We start from the raw sequence: 23,514 nt of genomic DNA on the forward strand, positions 1-23,514 counted from the left end.
CTTGTGTCACCAGTTTTTGTTACTTACCCTGTCTTATTAATCCCCTTCTTAAGTCTGTCTCTTCTTCAGCTACTTTTCAGCATTTCTTTTTCATATTAAACCATTTTTGAAATTAAGTCCTTCTCCTCCTCCTTCAGATCAACTCATGCTTCTTCAGCTTTTCCTTATATTTTCCCAAATTCAACTTCTGGCCTTCTTTACAATTCCAGTCCTTTCCTAGTCACCTTTATAATTACTTTGTGCTTATTCAGTTCAAATCCTCCTCCAGCCACCTTCTGCCACATAGTCTTCTAACCAGTAATTCTTTATATTGCAATCCCATGCAATCTTGGGCAAGTCCCTTAAATTCCTTGAGCCTCAATTTCCTCAACTTTATATATTAGGTGACCTCTGAGAGGATTCCTCTAGTTCAATATCTTGGATCCTGAGTGTTCCTCCAATCTGTGTTGGAAACCTCTAAATCATTCTAGTATTAGCAGTACTCCTGAGCAGTTAGGTGGCAAGTTCAGAGTCAGCCTCAGACAACTCACTAAGCTATGTGACCCTGGGCAAATCTCTCTTTGCCTCAGCTTCCTCATCTCTAAAATGGAAAAAATAATAATTTCTACCTCCCAAGATTGTTCGGAAGACCATATGATATAATATATAAATTGTTTTGCAAACCTTAAAGTGCTATATAAGTGCTACATATTATTATTATCCTCGGATTTCTTTGACCTGGAATCTGCCAGCCTGCCATTCTTATGGTATTCTTGTGGCTCTCCTCTTATGAGTGTCCAATGAATCCTGTTTTTCTGTTCCTTAAGGAAAAGGACTCCCATTATCTTGATTGCCACTCTTTGAGATAAAATGGTTATGAATAATAATGTGATACATTCCTAAAAACTACGATTAAGTTAACTAGGTTATTGTAGATACTGTTAACTTCTTCCCATCCATGGGCCTGAGCACCACACCCTTACTCCCTACCCCTCTTTCCTGGTCCTTCTCTCCTGTAAAATATTTCATGTGTTTTCTTGTTATCATTTTGTTACTTGAATTGTATTTTAAACCAAAAAAAAACTTCTTGACAAGAATATGTAATTAACCGTTTTGCGTTTTTATAGTTGAAGATAGGTTAGCAACAGACATATGCAGAGGAGGTGGGTGGTATTAACTGTGTAAATGGTGTCTTTGGAAAACACCAGTCTGCAAACACTTATCTCACTTACATGCCATAATTGTTGGTTTGGTTTGGTTTCATTGTACAGGCAAAATACCATCAGTGTGAACAAAAATGGATGGAGCAACAAAAAACTCTTTCTCGTTTGCAGAAGGAAATTCACAAATTACAGAAAGAGGAAGAATTTCGTGTTGCCTCTCAGAAAAGAGTTTTTAACCGGCTTTGCAGACAAGCAACGCAGACTGTCATGGATAAACAGTAAAGTTTTCTAGTTAAATTAATATGTAGTCACACTTACTATGATTTTTAAAATCTACTTTGATTTGAATTTTGGTCTATTTTGATTTTTAAAATTTCATTTCAGATAGCTATTAAGTGAATTGGTTTACCTGTTAATATTGAGCAGAAGAGTTTTCTTTCTCTTTCAAGGATCACTGGGAAAAAAAATCAGGCCAAGACCATTTGTAATGAAAACTGAAATTAGAGTTTTTTGAAAGCGAGAGGTAAATATAAAATATTCAGCACATCTGGCTTTTAAAGTAAGAACCTGAAACACATTTTATTCAGCAAAAGAAACAGCAAAAAATAATAGTGGTAGCAAGACAAAATAATCAATATTGAGAGAAAGGAGAATGAAAACAGGGATGAAAAAAAGATGAGTAAAAATAAAGGAACACTAGGAGATTAAAGAAGACAGTGAGAACAAGAAAGAAAGATAGGGAGAGAGTACCTGGGTTCTGGGGAAAGGCCAACATTTCCTCCTTGTTCATTTTATATAGACCCTACTTTTTAGGGTCTGGCCTTTTGGTGCCATCTTCCCTTCCTACTTGGAGAGGGTCAAAAATCTCCATTCTGGCAGCCAGATGTACAGTGAATCCTCATCGATCAACTTCCCCCCTCTGCCCTTCACCTTCTACCCTCTCTCGACTGCTCTGGGTTATATTGCATTTGGAAAAATTCGTGGTCCTGTCAGAAACTTTCCTTTTCTGATAAGAGAATTTTTAAGCGTCTAGCCCACAATTTTATAGGCATTAAGTTGTGCTAAGTGAAACTGAATTGAGGATTACATTTCCTACTTTGGTGAGAAGTTTCTTCTCTCTAATGTAGAGCATTATAATCTCTAGAATTTAAATAAAAAATAAAAGTTTAAATTTGATAAATAATAAAGAGAATAATTTGAGACATTTAAGCTTCATATTGTATGGTGAACTTGTTCAGAATATAATTTTTGACTTCTAAATTAAATTTTTTTTATTTCAAATAAGCTTTATTAGTGCCTTTTATTTTTCATCATAGTCATCTACAAATAAATGTTCCTCCACTTAGTCTCCATGACCTTGTTCTCTACACCCTGTCTCATTGAACTCTCCCTTGTAACAAAGAAAAACCTAAAACCAACAGGGTATGCATGTTCTGTACCCATAGTCCCCAGTGTTTATACCAGTAGTAGGGATGTTTCATTATCTATTCTCTGGCACCAAGATCGATAAGGATAATTGTCATGTTTCTAGGGTCTTATTAATGACTATTGTAGCTCTAACATCAAGGTTTGAGGTTTCTAAGACATGTTTCAATTTCAATGGCTTTGTATTTCTAGATTAAAAATGGTGACACACAAGACTACTTTTTATTAATGAATTATGGAAGTGATACTGTTGTATTGTCAACCTTTTCTTAATGTGTCTAGAAAAGATTAATCATTTCCATTTAAAGGATATAAAATTTATAGGTTTGTTAAAGTATTTTGACAAATTGGTAAGTGATAGTTTATTTGACAATTTATTTAAACCTCTTAAATCTTAATTGGCAATGTTGCACTGGTAAATACCTGGTAAATTTTTTGAACAGTTGAGAAGGGCTTGTCTTATATAAAAGATAAAAACAAGGCAAATGACTCTTTCCTTTGCCTCATTTCAGCAATATTCTATATCAGAAGTATCATGTTATTTCATGTCTTCAACATTAGAAAAATTGACACTAGGAATTACATTAGTGATCGTGAAATTAAAAGTGATGGGCATTATTTCTTTAAGATTTAGGTTAACCTGATTAGAAAAAGTCTAAAAAAGGCTTCTGGCTTTTTTTAAATTCTGTATTGGTCTTAATATATAAACTGTGAATTGTCATGTAACATTGCTGTGGAAATGAGACATTAAATAGAACAAACTGTCATGTTCTTTTGTTAACAAAATTATTACTGAATTTTGAAATCATACCAAAAATCATATTGTAATGTGGCATTCAGGAAAACTTTGAATGTATTTTATTTTTTTCAGATTGCTTATCCTGATTGATTATTATGAATCCAAAATTAGGAAAATTCAAAAGGAACTAAGGTAGAATTAAATCCAATTTTAAGAAAAAAATATTAGGTACTAAGTGGTTGCTTAAATGTTCATGCTGTCTTATGAAATTTTGTTTTGGAAATTGACTAACATTTGACACCACAAATAAGGTTCTTGAAGATACTTAGAGTGGCCTCGTGCAGTAATGTTAAGTTTTGTATACTTGGTAAACCACTAGTCTATTGCTAATAGTAACAGTCTTTTCTTTTTTGTTTGTTGGATTTCATCACAGTTGCATTCATTTCAATATTTATACTCAGTCAATCTTTATTCAGTGTTTATTATATGTATAGCTCTAAACTGGGCGTTTAACAAAATGCCTAATAAGGATACAACAGGTATCATATAAAGATAAAACTAAAAAGTGAAAAATGAAAAATCAGGTTTGCAGATATGAACACAATTGTTATCTCTCATTAAGGAATGAGCCCAAAGAATAGGTATTTTTCCAACTTAGAGCACCTAAAGTAAGGCAAAAATAGTCTAAGGAGATGGGTCTGTTCTATTTGGAGGCCAGTATCCCATAAAGTGCCTGTAATGTGAGGGCATCAGTGCACTTTACAAGTATTATTATATGCCCATAGTATGATTTTCTGTTTTTTAAAATGTTAAAATTAGAGGTTTGATTTCGTGACTTGTCTGAACTGCCTGGTGGTAGAGGTTTCACTTGACACCTGGTTGGGTGCTTAGAAAACAGTAATGGTGGTTGTGACTACTTGTATCATCTGACCAAGAAAACTGTATCGCTTCTGAAGTCATGTTGTATCAGATATCTTCATTTGCACTTTTAGTGTGTATATAGTGATGTGTGCAAGGTGGCAATAGTAGATACAAAGAAGTATAAGATTCTTATGGAGTTTAGAATATACTTGGGGAAACAAGACAAAAACTTGTGAAAAATGTTTAAACAGTTGCAGTACATGATTAAAAAAAACAATGGAAAAGATGCCACACAACAGCTAAATGAATGGCACAGCCAGTATGTTCAGAGGGAGAGGTCATTCTGGGCTGGAGTAGGCAGGGAAGGTTTTATGAAGATTTGAACTAGATCTTGAAGGATGTAGAGGAGGTGGAGAGGAAGGCCATTATAAGGGTTTGGCTTTGAACAATATAGCCATAAGGGGAATGGGAAGGCAAAAGGCCAGGGAATAAACCACATTAGTTGGAATAAAGGAAAGACCTGGGAGATAAAATAAGAAATGTAGGTGGGGGTAAGAACTTGATGGTCAGGAACCACTATAAAGATTTTTGAGGAGTCACTTAACCTGGTTTGCCTCAGTTTCATCATCTGTAAAATGAGCTGGAAAAGGAAATGGCAAACTACTTCAGTACCTTTGCCAAGAAAACTCCATGGGATCACAAAGAGTTGGACATGGCTTGAAAACAACTGAATAGTAACATGAGAAAATGTTTTAGGAAGACTAATCTGGCATGACTGTGTGTGTTAGATAGGCACTTTAGGCAGATAATGAACTGGATTGAGAATAGAAAAGAATAGAAAATTGGGCTAGATTGTAGTGGGGAAAATACAGTGCTTTCAGTGATCTCCACCTTAAGCTCTTCTTTTGAGCACCAATATTCTCTCAGTCATACCATATGACTATGAATTAAGAAATCCTGCAATCTCAGAAGAATCATAATATCAGGTAAACTAAAGGGTAATGGAAGAAAGACACATACTTGACATGTGTGCTTCAGCTTGTCACCAATATAACTTGCTTATGAGATATATCATAAATCATCATGAAGGAAATGTGAGTGTAAAAGGAGTTGATGAATCTTAGATCTAGGTGGCATAGTGGATAGAGCAACAGGCCTGGAATCAGGAAGACCTGAGTTTAAATCCAGCCTCAGACCCTTACTAGCTCTGTGACCCTGGGCAAGTCACTTAATCTGGTTTGCCTCAGTTTCCTCATCTGTAAAAATGAGCTAGAGAAGGAAATGGCAAAGCACTCCAGTATCTTTGCCAAGAAAACCCCAAATGGGGTCATGAAGCATCAGACGTGACTGAAAATGACCGAATAACAACAACAAGCTTTAACCAAAGGAACCTTTCTAGCACATTGGGTTGATCCTCTGTAGGAGATTTATAGGAAGACATGGACAAAAATTGCACAGGATCAGAAGGTGTGGATGGATTGTAATCAGCACCAAAGGATGGCACACCCACACTGATGATAATCATGGATCCATTAAAGTATCAGAACAATAGTGATATGCAGGTTTTGGGAAGAAATGCTAATTAGGGAGACCAGTTAAGAGGCTATTGAAATAGTCTGTGCTGAGGTAATAAAGGCTTAAACAGGTTGGTGGCAGCAGTGAAGATGGAGATAAAAGGATGTAATTAAAAGACATTTTGAAGGACTATTCCAACAGTAACTGGTAATTGATTTAGTATGCTGAGTAAGGGATGGGGAAGAATAAAAGACAACTCTCAAGTTTTGAGCTTTGTTAATTGAGAGAATGGCAGTACCGTTAACAGAACTAGGGAAGTCAAGATTTTTTTTTGTCACTGATCCTTGGAGATATAGAATCTCTTTGAGAGATATCAAATTTATAGAACTTTAGAGTAGCTTCATCTGAATGCTCCTGATAGATAAATATAAAAGTAGGTAGAATTTGGCCACCAAGAGGAAAGGAACCTTTGGTTTAGGTCTGAGGGACCACCTGAGGAAAAGTACAGAAATAATAGATGAGGCAATAGACGTTGTCAGCACAGGGCTACCCAGCTTTTTTGAAGTTCTGGGAAGTTATGTTAGTAGCTTAGGAAGACAGAGAAAAAAAGAATGTAAAATGATTGCATATCAGTGTCACTTTGCCTAGTTTTTACCTGTTGAAGACAAAAGGTATTATATGTGATGGGCTGCTAATGTTTGTACTAGTATTTCCTTGATCCGTTAGGATTAAACAAATTAAAGAGTTGGAAAAATAACAGGAATTTATTCTGAGATGGCATAGACATATCTTAACAGAAAATGTATTCAGTAGAATAGTTGTTAGATTCTGTGCTATCCACTTGATGGAAATAATATTCAAAATATTGTTTTAGGAATAAAAAGGAGTAAAAGGAGTGGTGTCTAGGAGGAGAGGCAGGGTTCCTCTGTCACTCTCCTCTGACTCGCTTCTCTATGGATATGACATTTAAATCAAGGAAAAATTGGAAAATCTACCTGGTTAAAGTTAAGGCAGAATTTCTCTGATATGCACCTTTATTGCTACTCATAATGTTAGAAGTGCTGATATCATTGTTGGATCTACTGAGCTTTCCACATGCCAGTGGAGGAGAAGGGCAAAATGTGGAGGAGTATTGAACAATAAGAACCCCATATCATAGTGGAAGCAAAGGGACACAGGCCCTGCATAGACGCAGACTCCTACAACTTAAGAACCTGTAAAGATTTTGGCAAAGCTAAACAGGTTATGTTTAGAAGGCACACATTTGAAGACATCTGTCTTAATACATTACAATTTACTATGCATCTTAATTGACAAAATATAGCTGTAAGGATATTGAGAGTTTAAAAATCATGAGAGCAGGGTATCAGTATGGTATTTAACTTGATCTTTTATCGTTGAGCAGGCTTTAGCTATTTAGTTTGAGGGTGCTGTTGGTCAACCAGAAGAGTTTGGCTGTTTGTCTTAATGAATTAAGGCATGGAAGGAAATAACAGTGTAACAACTCTCCATTAGAAAGCCAATCTATTCACTCTCAAACAGGAGCAACTGGAAAATGATTTTTTTTTTGAAAATTAATTTTCATTTGCATTGAAGATATTGAGCTGTTATTTAATTGGTTTGATTTTTATCAGTAAAATTACACCTTTGTACATGAAGAATTTTCAGAAGAGACATACCTTTTGTTTCATAGGCACTATAAAGAAGATACAGATACCGAAGAAGAAGGAAAAGAGGACTTTGCAGATCTGGATGGCACACCAAATTATAAAAGCCTTCTCATGGTACGGGGAGTTCATGACTAATGAAAATTTACTTTAAATGTTAGGTAATAATTCACAATAATGTATTGTCTCTCTTTGATAGTCATTCCAGAATCAACTTAGAGATGTTAAAGCCAAGAATGATAAACTTTCATGTGAAAATCAGAATCTCCGCAAAGATTTAGAAAGCAGGTGAGAAAAGTGTAAGTCATCAAATTTGGAATCTGTTGAGTGTTCCCTCTTCTGCCGTCCCAACCCTAGATCCTGTTGGTGTCTCAGGGAAACAAGGGCTCAGATTCGGGGAAGGGGAAGTAACGACAAAGGCATCCACACTGAAAAGGACAGAACTTGAAGAGGAGAGAGAGAGAGAGTTAGTACCTCCAGTGCCTAGCACGGAGCCCGGCACAGCGAAAGTGGAGAAATAGGTGAGATCAAGTATGGATATTGGATAAATGATACTTGAGATATCCTCCTATCAGCTGTGATAGGCTACTAATATTTACACGCTATGACTTCCCGCATTGGATCCCCTCTGAACATCAACATGGTATTCTATCTTGAGCAAATGTAAATTTATTTTTCATTATAAGTGACTTTTATTAGTATACATTCTGTTGCATTTAGGGAATACTTTATTAGGCTTGATCTTTTTAGTTTTCTTAGTTTAGCAAAATTGAATATATTTAACAATTTATTTTTAATAGGCCCTCATCGCATGATTTAAGACTTTATAAACAACAGGTGAAGAAACTGGAGAAGGCACTTAAGAAAAACATAAAGTAATTATATTTTACTTAAACATATTTATTATGTTGTTTTTGTTTTGCTTTATTTTACCATTTAGTATTACTTATCTGTTTACCTAATGCAGCTACATGATTTCATATTAGATGTACCAGCTTACATTTGAAATATGTAGATGGGTTACAAATGACATTAAACAGAGGTTATGTTGGCCACATAATTTTTTTTAGTTGGAGTTGGTGGTATTAGGAGTGATAATTATGGTTGTTAAAGAGACCATATTCACTTTTAAGGTATGCCTGCTTGAATATGACACTCCATGTCCCCATTCCATCCCTTTGCCCCGGTATTAGCACATGCCTGGAATATTCTCCTGTAACACCTCCACCTCTTAGCTTTTCTAACTTCATTCAGTGCTCGGTTTAAATCCCACCTTCTGCAGAAAGACTTTTTCTATTACTTCCAATCCTCAGTAGCGCCTTCTCTCTGAGATTACCCTCCATCTACTCTGTCTGTATTTTGTATGTACATAATTACTTACATGTTGTCTCTCTGGTAGAATGTGAACTCCTTGAGATCAGGGACATTGCTTTTACCTTTGTATCCCCAGTGCTTAACATGGTACCTGGCACATAGTAAATGTTTATTGACTACCTGATTGGCTAAGTAAATCCTACAATTTTTCCAATGCCCAGCAGAAATTCCCACCTCCAGTAAACGTTTCCAGTTATTCTGTCTAAAATTGTTAAAGATTAAAGGAAAGTGCTGAAACTTTCAAATATCAAAAAAATGCAACTTAGCTTGTAGTAGCAAAAAACTGGCACCAGTGTATGGCATCATTGAAAAGGTTGAACAAATCATGATCTATAAATATAATGGAATATTATAGCACTGTAAGAAATGATGAACATGAGGAATTCAGAGAAACGTAGGTAGACATGTATGAGTGGATACAGAGTGAAGTAAGCAAAATCGACTCCAGTAATGTAAATGAAAAAGTGTTAAAAGGAAGCTGAGTAATTGTACCATCCAATCTTGGCCCCAGAGAACAATCAGATGAAGAAACATCTTCTTCCATCTGTTAGAGTGGATGCAAAATGTCGCATATATTGTCAGATGTTGTTACTGTGTCTTTCGTATCTATTTTTCGTTGTTCTGAGGAAGGGGTCATTGGGTGTATGTATGTGAGGGGGCATATTGGGGAATGACTGATATAAAAACAAAAGACATCAATAAAACTAATTTTTTTAAAGAAAAAACTATGCTCAGGACAATAAAAATAAGAACATTATAACTTTTAAGAGCTCTTCAACAGTGGAATGGCATGCCTCTGAAAGTAATGAGTTATGTCACTGGAAACTTTTAAGTAGCGGTTGGAGAAGTGTCTTTTGGAGATGTAGTAGAGGTTATTCCTGTATTAGAGAGGGAGATTGAACTAGATGACTTATCAAGTGTCTTTCTGTCTCTTAAGATTCTGTGATTACAAATCAAGTTGTCCAACCTATCTGTTTAACATATGGCCTTCTCAGGAGTATTTGCATTTTATAAGGGAGTTATTAAAGAAAAACATCTTTGGCATCTGACATGTCATAGACATCACAAGTGGTGAGATTCATATTTTGGGGGTAAAGTTTTACTTTAAATCATACTAAGTGATACAGGTCTGATCTGATTATTGTTTTATTTCCTAGAGACCTTGGTATTTTATAGCTAATTGTCCTCTAAAAGAATTTTGGGTGGACTGATTTGTTGTTGTTGTTGTTATATAGATTACAGGAACTCATCAGAGAAGACAAATCTGAGAACTTAGACAACAGAGATTCTGAGATCAGCAAAATAGAAAGCCAGCGCCAGGCCCTATTTGACCAGAAATACTTCAAGGTACTAAATAGGGAGTAAATGCATTTGAGTTTTCAGTGAATTGGTGACAGTTGCATAACTGTCAGAACTTAGAGCATGTGAAATAGGTATGTCTGTCCTTCCTTCCCTTGCCTATGATGTCAACAATTCTTCTTTTACAGGGGTTCCTAAATTTTTCCTCTTTCTCTCTTCCACTTTAAGAGTTTAATCTTAGATGACAAAATTAAGAAGGTTTATCTTTCATACCTTCTTTAGCCTTAGTGTTTTTTCTTATTCAGTTCAAAAGATAAGCTTGATGTACTGTAAAAGGCAAGTTGTTATTGTTACACAAAAATGATTGATGCCATTTTGCTTTAATACACATGCCTATATGGAGCTTATATTCTAATAGAGAGAAGTATAAAGCCATGTTATGAGAGTTTAATATCAATCAACAATCACAGGGTCACAGAGTCGACAAAGAGTCGCACATGACTGAAATGACTGAAGAAGAAAAATTTGATTCTTAATTCCTTTGTGACATGGACAGTGTCTTATATGTTTTTGTGTCCAGGACAGCCATTTTGCCTCTCATAAAGAGGTGCTTAATAAACATTTTAAATCAAATTAAACAAGAATGGGCAGTTTGAAGCAAGTAATTTTTTTACTACCATACCATAAAGCTGGCCTCTTGGTAAGGACATAGAAATAATTTGAGACATGATATGTAAAATAAGGACTAGGGTGAGGACTATAGCGAATGATAAATAGGCCATGAACAAATTTTGCCTCAATTTCTGAGCAGTGTACCACATTGTTACATTATGCTAATTGACTTTAAACAAGACTCCCTGGATACTTAGCTCTGTGAGAGGATGAGTATGGGTTGATGAATTGTTAGAGCTTGTGAGCTGCCTTCATTAATGGCTACTTAGCTGCATTGGCAGGTAGAACATTTTAATGTGAGATAAGTTGATAAAATTTTTAGCCAGATGGATATGGTTCCTGCCACCCAAGAATATCAGGAGGACCCGTGAAAAATAAAATGGATGAAATGCAGATTTTAAAATGAATAATACAATTGTAAATTAGAAAAATGGATACTGGATAAAAAAAGGGAGAACATAGAAATAGAACTTAATGCATTTAATAGACTGGACCAGCCTTATGATTTTATTGGTATAAGGAACCATCAGGGAGTAAATTTCCTTTGCCAAATGTAGGTTGGTGCCTACTGGGCAACTTCTAGCCTTAGAGAGATGCTTGGAAGCACTGAGAGGTTAAGTGATTTGCTTAGGATGACAGTCAGCATGTGTTAGACTTGATCACAATTTGTTTTGTTTCTAAGACCAAGATTTTATCCGCTATCTGACTCTGAGAGTTTTCACTGGCTGTCTGCTATGCACTGCTCTCTCAGCTCTGCCTCCTAGCTTCCCTGGCTTTCTTCAGGACTCAGATAAAATTCCTCTTTCCTGCAAGATTCTTCTCCCAGTCCTCCTTCATCTTAGTGCCTTCCCTCAGAGACTACCCCCAATTTATCCTACATCTATCTTGTTTGTATATAGTTGTTTGCATGTTTTCTGTCTTATGAGACTGTGAACCCCTTGAGAACAGAGATTGGGTATTTTTTTTTTTTGGTCTTTCTTTTTGTCCCTTACTAGTAGCTTGGCACGTTGTAGATGCTTAATGAATGCTAGTTGACTGACTGACTGACATGATACTACTCTGCCTTTCATTTAACAGAGTAAGTTTGATTCATCCGAGACTCAAAAACACTGAGGAAAGGAGTCATTATTTAGAGAAAACAAGGGAAAATTGGATTGTAGGAGGGCAAAAAATGGTTTTAGCTTAGAACCTCATAGCATATATCTACAACAAATTTCATTTGCGTCAATGATTGAAATATATACTTTTTAAAAGCAGGAGAAAAATAAATAGTATATTTCCTTTCAGTTGTGGGGAAGAAAAAAGATGTTTATCAAAAAGAAGAAATTATTGAAGATGAAATGGATGCTTGATTAGGATGCAGAAATAACAGGATTACAGATGGGACTGACTTTAAAGTGAAAAGCAAAGAAGTATATTGGGGAAAATATTCGAAATAAAAACATTATGATGTGCATTATTTGTAAGGAATAGGAGCAGTATTCACTCACTAATGGAGATGTGGTCAAAGGATATGAACAGTTTTTAAAAAACAGAATACCCATTGCTGTTAAAAAACTGTTCAAGTTTTCCAGTGTTAGAAGAAATACCAATTAAATCAAATGATAAAATAGCTATAAAATTTCAGTGTTGTCAAAGCCAAAGAAAAAGTAAGCATTCTATTATATTGTTGGCAGGGCAGTAGGTGGTGTGATCTCTTTAGAAAGTAATCTGACCACATATTATAAGATTAATAAGCTATCATGACTTTTGACCCAGTAATTTCACTGCCAGGGCTGTGTCTGAATGATAATGAGGAAAAAAAGACTTATCTAAACAGAAATATTCATGGCTATTTTACTGTAATGGTTTGAGACTGAAACTACTTATGTATCTCAGCAGTTGGTGTTGGCTAAATAGATTATGGTATGTAAATATAGTATAGATACATAGCATACATGCATAGTTATATACTTAAAGTTAGCAGTAAAGTAGAAAGAGCTAGTTCAAGTCATGGCCCTGACGCGTTGCCTCTGTGATGCTGGGCAAGTCGCTTAATCGATAGTTGTTCCTAGGCCATTCAAATTTTGAGAGTGAGTTTCTTTACTGTGAGATTCTCCAAAACAATAAAATCAGAGGTTCTGTCCAAAAGAAAGGAATACAATACTCTTGTGCTACAAAAATACTTAAAAATTTGGAAATCTTATAAAGGGACAGGATGTGGACCTGTGATTTTCATTGGCCATAAGGTGACTCCTATCAATGCAGGCTGACACTTTCTCTACAATTTATGGTCTTAGAGAGTTGCCTTGGGTATTGAGAGGTTGAGCAACTTGTTCTGGGTTACACAGCAAATATGCATCAGCAAGCTTTCTATTTACTACTCCATGCTGCCTCTCAAAGTTGGAAGCTTCATCCATCAATGCCAATACTTTTCCTATGCCAATTGAGACCAGTTGAGCTAATCATTTACCCCATGCAATGGGGATGCAAAATGAGGCGAACAGAGTAAGAACATGCATATTGACTATAGCTATATAAAAAAAGACAAAAAACTTATTATTTTAAATTAGAATGTAAACAGTAGTGAGTTTAATCTTTTATTATTTATTTTGTTATTTATTTGTATTCTTTGAGTGTTACTAAGTTTATAAAACATTTTTAAACATGATGTAGTAAATCATTCATAAATAATTTCTAATTCTATTTACTTTTATGTTCTGTTGCTTAATCTGTGAAGAGTAACCCTGTTCGTTATCACTTCTGTACTTATTGTTGATTAAAATAAAAACAAATGGCTTATAAGTGGTGATCTCCTTAGAGGATAGCCTTATATTTTATAGTACTATGAAAATGTCACATTGAATTATTGATCTTCTTTTTTACACTTTTAATAACATAAGTAAACATTTTCTAAATTCTTTGACTTTATTCTCTTACTGTTGCTTTGAAGATCTTAGCCAGCATTGACTCAATTATAAGTAATCCAAGAGCACCAATAGGAATATACAAACAGAGCAAGGGGCCTTTCCAGAGTTATAATAAAGCTAACAGTCAAGAATGTGGATTTGATCATCTTCCTCCTACAATAGAAATGTGGGCAGACCAGCTAACAGCTCTAAAGGTAAGGAAGCATGTGTTCTTTGCAACCTTTGAAGGTCAGAGCTTCTGAACTGTTAGAAGAGACTTCAATAAGAGAGGCTTAATTTGCTGCATTTTCTATAAAGCTGAAAACCTCAGATCCCAATCTTTCATCTTTAATGTTTCTGTCTTCTACTATTCTTACCTAGTGTGTGCCTTCCTTAGTGCTAACCTTACTATCCCCTTACTATTCACTGCCTCCATGTGCCATCCTGCTTGTAGAAACCCTGCAAAGAATGAAGACTTTCAGAGCTTGGATTGTCCTGCCTACTATTGTATTCCTCTCTGTTACATAGGCCAGAAACCTTTTCTCTGTCTTCCATGTATGCCTTTGCTTCATTTATCTTATGTTTTAGCCTCTACCATTGATTATATTTTGAAGTTCCCCTTTCTGTTTTCCAAATTATATTATTCAAATCAAAATCTACTACTTCTGATGCACCTTCCCATTTGAAGTAATTCGGTATTCAGACTGGCAGATAAGTAGTTAGATGCCTTTTGTGCCTATAAAAGTGTGTGTGTGTGTGTGTGTGTGTGTGTGAGAGAGAGAGAGAGAGCAAGAGAGAGAGAGAGAGCGAGAGAGAGATTATTTTTTAAGTTTAAAGGATAAAATTATAAAATTGTTGGATATAGTCTCTCTTCTCTCTAAATTTTATAAAGTAGAAAGAATAAATTGTAAGGTTTAGAGCAAGAGTTTTTTTTTTAATCTTAGTATTTTCCCTACTGCTTATTACAGTGTTTTGTGCATTATCACATGAATTCTGTTTGTTGAGTGAATTACCATCATTATAATTTCTGAGAATCCACAATCCACAGGGTGGTAGGTTATATTAGTAACTTTGCTACTACAGCCGTTTTAGTCAAGTCATTAAATCTCTTATCTTTCAGCTCTTTCATTTATTAAAAAGTGAGGAAGATAAAAAGGATAAAGTCTATGAAAGGTGAAGTTTGCAGAATCATTGAATCTGAGTTGAGCAGGATCTCACAGACCCTTTAGTCTAAATAATACCTGATCAAGAATTCCTCAGCATCATGCCCAACTAGTGCCCATCCAGTCTTACCTTGAAGGCCTCGTGAAGAATAAATGAAAACTGGAGAAGGTGGCAACTGCCTTTTTTGCTTCACTTATAGCATCCATTGTATAGTAGATGCTCAATAGATATTTGGTCATTGATCAATAATATTACAGTGTCTTTAGGTCATTAATCATTTTTGGTTAATTAGCATCTCCTACAATTCTAAATTTTTATGCCCATTGTTATAATACAGGGCTGTCCAAAATGCGGCTGGCAGGCTGGATGTGGCCTGCAGTGCAATTCATGCAGCCCACCTACAAGCATAGAAATTTACATAAATACTTTATAGTAGAGGAAGCGGAGCTACTGCGGAGATCTCACTAAAGTGTCAAATCAAAATATATTGTCTCTTGTTTCAATAAAAACCTAAGGTTGGACAGCCCTGTTATAATAGATGAAAATTGTATTTCAAGGCTCAGATAACTATGTATAGATTATCTTGTTAACTAGTTCTTTTATAAGGTAAAATCTGTTAAAACTATTGAGTATTAACTAGGCACTTTTTATGAAGTTTATAAACCATAGATTGTCAAGAACAAAGAAAGTGAACTACAGTTTTATAACCATTTAAAGCCAGATTTTTTCATATATGTATATATACTTCCTTTATATTTCTTTATAGGAAATGTATAGAGAAATCATATTGCTACACTCTTCATTGATGAAGATCAACACACCCCTCATAACTTAGTAGATCATTGTAATGAATCTTAAGTTAAAAAAATTAATCATCATTGGTCAGCCTTCTGTTGCAGAGTTTCTCTAAATTCAGCTAAACTGGTCTTCAGACAGTAGATACAGAATTCATTACAAGGCTCATAATTAAATTCTTTCTAGGTAGATAATGACAAGCTGAAGATTGGATTCTGTAGGCATAGCTTGTGAGAGTGCAGGATTACCTCTAGGCCACTTTAGTAGTAGGATTTTAGTGGAAGAGAAAAATCACATATTAAGTTGTTTAAAAACCATTAGCCCCCTGAGGGATCTGGAGTTTCTGAAAACCCTACTGCCACTCTTTTCTTCATATAGTCTGTTTATTATCACAGTTACTTAACAGTATGTTCATGTAGAAATTGGCTAGTTAGTTGTCTAGCATTAAGTTTTTTGAAAACATAGTAATTGTTTTTAAAACAGTAATACTGTGTAGTTTTTTCTATTATAAAGGACTTACATAGATCCCTGGAAAAATTGTCTAAGGAGTTGTTACCTTGGCATAATGTGAAGCAATATGATAAGAGTGAAGGTGGCATTAAAGTAGAAGATCTTCTATTTATCATTGATACCATTTTGGAAGAAGTTGAACATAAGAAAAAGGTAACCATTAATGTGTATTTAGAACACAAATGTTTTAAGGTAACCAAATCAAAGGGTCATTATCATTTCATAGTACATTTGCTATGCTATGATTATATTTATATTGTAGGTGAAATGTTTACTTTTGGTTGTTTTTTTGGCAGGGTGATGTGCCATGTCCTGAAACGTTACAAGCAATTGTTAATCACTTCCAAAAATTATTTGACGTAACATCTGTGTCTGGAATCTATCCTCGAATGAATGAAGTTTACACCAGGCTTGGAGAAATGAATAATGCTGTGAGAAGTATCTATGAGATCCTGGAACTAGGTGAGGATATTCACCTATAATAAGAGTGGTATGTTGTAGTAGAAAGAACCCTGCTTTTGGAGTCTGAACCCACACACTAGTACTTAATACCTTTGTATCCTTGGTCAAGTTACTTAATCCCTTTGGGCCTCAGGGGGAACTATAAAGGAAGGGGTTGAACTAGCTAACATTTAGGTCTCTTTTCAGCTCCGAATTCAGTGACCCTTTGGCCCTGATTTTGTCCCATCTAGGAATTGCTAATAGAAAAGTAAAAAGAAATAGGTAAATTAGCCGTGTGAAAAAGAAAACAGCAGTGAGACTAATAATAATAATAATAATGTAAAATAATCACTAACATTTATATAGCACTTCCTATGTGCCAGCACTGTGCTAAGCACTTCACAATTGTTATCTCATTTAACAACCCTGGGAGGTAGGGTGCTATTATTATCCCCATTTTACAGACATGGAAACTGATATAAACAGAGGTTAAGTGACTTTCCCAGGGTCACACAGCTAATAAGTATCTGAGGTCAGATATGAACTTAGGTCTTAACTGGCTCCTGGTCCAGCGTTCCAGCCACTGTACCACATGAAACGTAAACTGTTCCATACTATAGTTTGGAAAATCTTTTTCAAAAATAACAGCTCCATTTGTTTCTCCTTCTAGATAACTCATCATCACTAAGTGTCCTGGTGAATACAGTTGGGAAATTGTGTAAAATAATTAATGAAGATGTGGCCAAACATGTTCAACAGGTGTTGGGAACCCAGGACATCCAAAGGTATTTATTTTAAATGTTTACAAAAATAGCAGTAAAAGTGCTTTGAGGGGGGGAATTTAAATATTCTAAACACACATAAGTTACATGTCTTCCTTATTTGGAATACCTTATTTTAAAAAATATATATTTTAAAAATTTATTTCATTAAGTATTTCCCAATTACATTTTAAGAAATTTTTAGCATTCATTTTAAAAAATTTTGAGTTCCAAATTCTCTTCCTCCTATCCCTCCTCTACCCCTTGGAAGGTAGGCAGCATATTGATTATACTTGTGAAGTCATACAAAACATACTTCCATATTAGCCATATTGCAGAAGAAAAGACACAGAAAAGCCAAGAAAAGTAAAGTGAAAAAACTATGCTTCAATTTGCACTTGAGAATTCATGAGTTCTAGGAATCCCTTATTTTAAAGAAGTCAATTTTAAAACATAAGAGCCTCATGCCCTTAAGAAGCAGGAGAATGCAAAGCATTTACAAGCTAGAAACAGATTTCAGGAGCCTGCTTTTGTGTAGGGTGGGTGAGGAACACTTCATTGTTGTTGTTTTCAGCCTGTTTCCAGTAAAGTCTATGGCAAAAAATACAAACCTCTCTATCAGTTTAAAATGAACTGTCTAGTTCCAGTTATTTAGGAACCTATATCAAATGATTAATTATTAACCAGATTATTGGTTACTAATAACTAGAGTGGAATGTTTTTATTTTTACACTGAAATTCTATAGCCATTTTCCCTGTATTCCTTTTTCAAAAAACAAGGTTGGAGCTGATATCACTTAAAAATTTCTCATGCATGATCTAAAATTTTTAATCGTTAGACTAAAGGGAAAAAAATCCCACTCTTAGTATTTTCTCCTTTGTGTTCTTTTTACTGATTAGTAACAATTGTATACTTAGGCTAGAATCCTAAAATATGGGAGGAACTTACTTTTATAAAATTCTTAAAGCATACCAAGAAACTATTTTAAAACTCATTAGAGAAAAAGGGAAATTATAGGACATAGGTAAATAGAAGTTTAATTTTAGGGAATATAATCTAAACAAATTTAGTTTTGTAACTTGTCCCCAAGCAGATAACACAAGCATTTTGACTTAGAAAAGTGTCACAAAAAGAGAGCAAGATCCAGACATAAGAATGGCTGCAGTAAATAAAGGCTGAATTTATATTTAAATTAATAGGTAATCATTTAGATTTCCTTTTCTTGCCTGTTTTAAAAATCCCTCATGTACTCTGTTGGATACAATCATCCTGAGTTATAATTAACTATAACCTTTCCTTCTAGCATTATCGATAAATTAGAAGAATATGATGAATTTTTCCCAGCCTTTCAGGCTTTTATACAGGATCTACTTCAGATTTTAGGTAAGATTGTGCTTTAAACTTCTTGGTGGGGGTAACATTTATGGACTATTAAATGTCAGTAACGATTAACATCAATGACTTGAAAAAAGAGAGTTCCATGTCATTAGTTCGTTGCCTTCCACATAGTTATTTTTCAAAACTTCACCTCCTGTAGTTCATTAGCAACATTTGTGGAAACAATGAGACTGAAATCCAGGTTGCTTTAGGTTGTTCTGTAGAACAGCATAGATCTCTAGGAAAAGGAGGCTGGGACACTTCAACAAGGAATGAATGGTGAATTCAGTATATTTTTTCATCGTGTTCTTATTATTTCTTCTCTGATGTTATCTTTAGAAGGACCTGTGATTTCAAGAAACTTTTGCTACTTTGTTGTTTGTTATTAAGTGTAAGATCTGAAGAAGTCTCTTTTGTGGGATCTGCTTTAGGTTGTATCATATGAACAGGCATCATGGCATTTTTTAACACCTCCCAGAGAAAGTTGTTAGTATTATTTAATATATAGGAAGAAATGTAATGTTGCAGTTGTGCTTTAAGAATATAACAAACCCAGGGCTTAAGTCACATCTTTTGGTAAATAAAAACATATTCAAAATCCATGACTGCTGTGATTATGTTTAATGACAAAACCCTTAACTGAAATGTGATTGCATTTCAGAATTGGAAAATTCCTTACTTTGTAAGACTATTTTGGAAAAGGCTTATTATAGGATTGTTATTTTTTAGCTAGCTTTTTATTTTTTAAAGGAGCTCTTGAGAATACACGTGTAGAAAACTGCACTGGAAGAAGGCACACCCTTTAGAAAGATATGGGAATGAGAGTTAATTAGAGCTTGGGTGTGCTTATAAAAGCAAGTTCACAGATTAGTTGAGAAATTAAGTACTTTTGAAGAGTGTACTGTTAATGGAATAGGAAGATCTTTCCCATCCATTAATAGGCCTATGTGACCTGCTTTGAGCCTGAGTCACATGGAGCCTGTGGTGGGAAGAGCTTGCCAAATGGGTGGAGCAGGAAGAGAGAGTGAGGCAGAGCTGGGAGAGAGAGAGAGAGAGAGAGGCAGAGCAGCTAGCGTGAGTGAGAGAGGGAGGCATTTTGCCTAAGGGAGCTTGTTTGTGGGGAGGCCTCATGGAGGGAAGGCTTGGGGATGGTGGTGCTCCCTGCATTGGTCCTTAACTCTAACTCTTGGTAGTGGCACTGAGAGAGGACAATCTGTGCCCAGTGTCCCATCCTGACAGGCTTCCCATCCAATGACAGCTGCAGAAAGAGCCTGTCACATTTTCCTATTGAGGCCAAGTAGCTCAGTTGATAAAAAACACTCTGCTAAAGAGGTCTATCACAATCTTAGACTGAGTCCTATAGTTTCGTGTGTCCCAAGCCCATAGATTGTGCTCTTAATTTTGATTGGCTATTTTGCAAAAGTATGAGATCTTAGGTTAAAGTCAGGGCTAGGCATAGTGTGTGAGTGTAGACTATCTTGAAGTAAATGCAACAGTTTCATCAGTTTAGGTCAAGAGACTTAATAATTATGGCACTGTTAACTATATTTTTAATGTTCACAACTTTTTTCTTTTTTTTTTCCTCAGAAGTCAACAACTTGGATGCCATTATTCCTGAAGTAAAGAAATTAAAGCTGATTACAAACTGAAGAAAATGAAACCTTCTTTTTACTATGTAAATTTTATCTGTAATATATTTTATATTTACTTGTATAATTCACCTCTTTTTCCCACCCTGAGTGAACACCAGTGACATGGTTAATCTTCATTCTTTACAAAGTTAGTCTTTGATATTTTTATCCTCTATTATTTGTCACTCTCAGAATTATGCAGCATCATTTGGGGGATTGAATAATTGGACTCTGAATTTTCTAATTTTTCTTCAACAGTTCTTGGCTTACAAGGTTTAAGGAAAGCTGCTTATATTTTGGAAATAGGGTAACGATGTGTTAAGAGTTGGCATGGAGGTGTTTGCCTTTAAGATTTCCTTTGAGATTTGAAATTTAGAACTCTAGCATCTCTGGCCCAAGGGAAGTAGTATTGGACTCGTTGATGACATCACTTCTCTATAAGTTTGGGGAGTGAACAATTCCATATCCCCACAAACTCAGGGGAGGAAAGAAAAGGGAAGGGGTTGCAAATAGAAGCTAGGAGAAGGTAGATGAGGTGTAATGCTTCCTAATTCTTTCTTTTCTCTAACCCAGTCAGTGGTAAGCTGCTCTTTGAATTTAACCATTTGTATGCCATGCCAAGAACAAAGCGTTCTATCTAAATATAGATAATCTGCTGTTGGCAGAAGCAGTTGCAGTGTCAAATTGGAGGGTAAAGGTCAGGGACCATAAGTGAAAAATATTTTTAAAATTTTCTGCCCATGATGGGATAAAAGAGGTGAGCAAATAGGATGATAACTACCTTGAGGTATATATATATTATATACCTTTCTTGAGAAAGGGTGTGTTTGAGAGCTCAATTGTAATATATACGTATATATATATATATGTGCATATATATATTTTTAGAACGTGTGACTGAAATAAATATTTTATAAAAGTTTATCAAAACATTGTTGTCTCCTGATGATGTTTGTTTTCTCTTGGCTGCAATTGTACCTATTATAATTAGCCTCCAGCTTGCAGGTTAAGCCACTTTCCATGGCAAGCTGTGAAATGTGAATGTGTACCCACCAGATCAAATGACCTTGTGAGAACTCCCAAATACAGTGCTTTGAAAATCTACCAGGTCTTGGAAGAGACTTTTTAAAAAATCAAGAAACTTCAGTTTGCGAACTCAAGTAAAGACACAGATTAATTGTCACCCTGAAGTGATTGATAAAAAAAATCTAGAGGAGCTCTTGCTCCAGCATAATTATTACCTTTCACCTGTTGCTCAGATATTCACTGTTGTCTGTGGCCTTGTAGAAATGAATCAAAATATTTTTTAACTGACTTCAAGCCAGGATTTTTTACTGAAATAGCAAGTAAACATCTTCACAACAGCTTTGTATTTAGGATAATTTTTTTAAGTTGTCTAGTCTAATTAGTCCTGTAGAAAAAAACTTAAAAGTTTGAACCACTGTTCTCTGTCCCTGAAATTGTATTTCTTAAACTAATAACCCTAGTACAATATAAAACAATACCAAATTCCAATAGTGAATTAAGGATAGGGATAGGAACAGGAATTGGACTTGTGAGTTTATTGATATAGAGAACTCCTTGAATGAAGAAACTCCTTCCACCAAGGTAGGTTAACACTTTCTTTGTGATTTAGTCTTAAGAGAGTTGCTTAGAGCACTGAAAGTTAAGTGACTTGCTCAAGGTTACAAAGCCAATATGTGGTAGGACTTGAACCCAGGTCTTTCTGGCTTTAAAGCCAACCCTGTACCCACTACACTAGTCTGTCTTTAAATAAAATTTAAAAGCACTTATCTTGACAGGTAAGACTAGACTCCAGGTCCCCAGGAAATCAGTCTGGAGGTCTTTCCGTCTTGGTTTAAAAGGAACCTAATGTCAAAGCTCCGTATTCATTCCCCCAATTTTTTTTTCTAATACCTGACAGTTGAGAGTAAGGTGTATGTTCGCATTCATGAATGTGCTGTTCTTCCAAGATCAGAAGTCATTTCAGAAAACTGGTGTGTGTTCAGAAAACATTGTGGAGAGCAGAGGGACAGGGGACTTAGGACACTATTTTAGCTCATCATCTCATTGTGCAGTGGATCGAGCGTCGAGTCTGGGATCAGAAAGGTTCATCTCCGAGTTCAGATCTGGCCTCAGACAGTTTACTAGCTGCATGACCCTGGGCAAGTCCCTTAACCCTGTTTGCATGATTTTTTTGTCTGTAAAATGAGCTAGAGAAGAAAATGGCAAACCACTTCAGTATCTGCCCAGAAAACCCCAAATGGGATCGTGAATAGTTGGACGTATTGACTGAAACAACTGAACAACAACAGCAAAGTGCATCATCGTGGCTTAAGGGTATTTGACAGTGACATTACCCTTTGGCAACAGAGAGAATTTGGAAGAGAGTAAAGTAGACTGCTTTCTTGGTTGGATTGTGTGTTCGTTTACGGTGGAAATAGTGGCTGATCTGGCTCATTGAGTGTATTCATGACTGACTTTAGGCACATAGAGCTAGATATGTGTATTACATACACACACACACACACATACACACATATAGTTTCTTCTTTGAAAGTTAAGAACTCTAGTTATACTAGTTTCAAATCAGCTTGTAACTAATACAATTAATGTATCAAGACCACATTTAAAAACCGAGAGAAAAGAAAAAGGAGCAATATTATTTGTTTGTTAGTCTGTAACTGATAACTGTAACTGTTTAAAAATTAATGTATTACCCACCAGTATATGTAAGGTATTTAGGTTTAAATGAATTTAGCAGCAAACACTGAAGTTCTTTGACCAAGGTAGTTTTCAGTCATTAAAAATATTACATAAAGGGATTATGTTCTGTCTCCCCAGTTTAAGAAGACAAGTCAGTTTTGAGGAAGATTGTCATTAAATGTGGTTAATTTTCTGGAAGTCCCTGTATCATGTAAGTCTTCTCATGCTTCTCTGAATTTTTTATATTAATAATTTTTATAGCATAAGGCTGTTCCATTACATTCATGTACCATATTTTAGCATTCCCTACCCAATTCACGGGCATCTACTTTGCTTCCATTTCTTTGCTGCCACAGAAAGTGCTGCTGTGAATATTTAGGTGTACATGAGGCCTTTCTGTTTGATCTCATTGAGGTATATGCAGTAGGATCTTTGCACGAAAAGATAAGGAAATTTTTGTTACTTTTTTTTTTAGCATGGTTGCAAATTATTTTCCAAAATGGTTTGGAAAACAATTCACAGCTCCACCAACAGTGAGTATGTTCA

The 23,514-nt window shown here is 35.3% G+C and overlaps 1 protein-coding gene across 7 annotated transcripts in view; it reads left to right on the forward strand.

Moving 5' to 3' along the window:
* CEP70 (centrosomal protein 70) overlaps window positions 1-21,137 on the forward strand; it is a 38,425-nt gene extending 17,288 nt beyond the window's left edge. For 4 of the 7 annotated variants that reach the window (XM_036746902.1, XM_036746901.1, XM_036746906.1 and 1 more), the window contains 12 exons: window positions 1,251-1,420; window positions 3,439-3,498; window positions 7,376-7,466; window positions 7,549-7,637; window positions 8,150-8,224; window positions 9,959-10,070; window positions 13,627-13,797; window positions 16,055-16,204; window positions 16,348-16,513; window positions 17,163-17,277; window positions 18,558-18,637; window positions 20,219-21,137. In XM_036746902.1, the coding sequence (XP_036602797.1) occupies window positions 1,251-1,420; window positions 3,439-3,498; window positions 7,376-7,466; window positions 7,549-7,637; window positions 8,150-8,224; window positions 9,959-10,070; window positions 13,627-13,797; window positions 16,055-16,204; window positions 16,348-16,513; window positions 17,163-17,277; window positions 18,558-18,637; window positions 20,219-20,280 (1,341 nt within the window). In that variant the 3' untranslated portion in view covers window positions 20,281-21,137. The remainder of the gene's footprint in view (window positions 1-1,250; window positions 1,421-3,438; window positions 3,499-7,375; window positions 7,467-7,548; window positions 7,638-8,149; window positions 8,225-9,958; window positions 10,071-13,626; window positions 13,798-16,054; window positions 16,205-16,347; window positions 16,514-17,162; window positions 17,278-18,557; window positions 18,638-20,218) is intronic. The other 3 variants (XM_036746904.1, XM_036746905.1, XM_036746903.1) reach the window with 3 other exon arrangements.
* The last annotated feature ends 2,377 nt before the right edge of the window (window positions 21,138-23,514 follow it).

Source organism: Trichosurus vulpecula, chromosome 2 (genome assembly GCF_011100635.1).
Source record: "Trichosurus vulpecula isolate mTriVul1 chromosome 2, mTriVul1.pri, whole genome shotgun sequence".
In the NCBI taxonomy this organism is placed as follows: Eukaryota; Metazoa; Chordata; class Mammalia; order Diprotodontia; family Phalangeridae; genus Trichosurus; species Trichosurus vulpecula.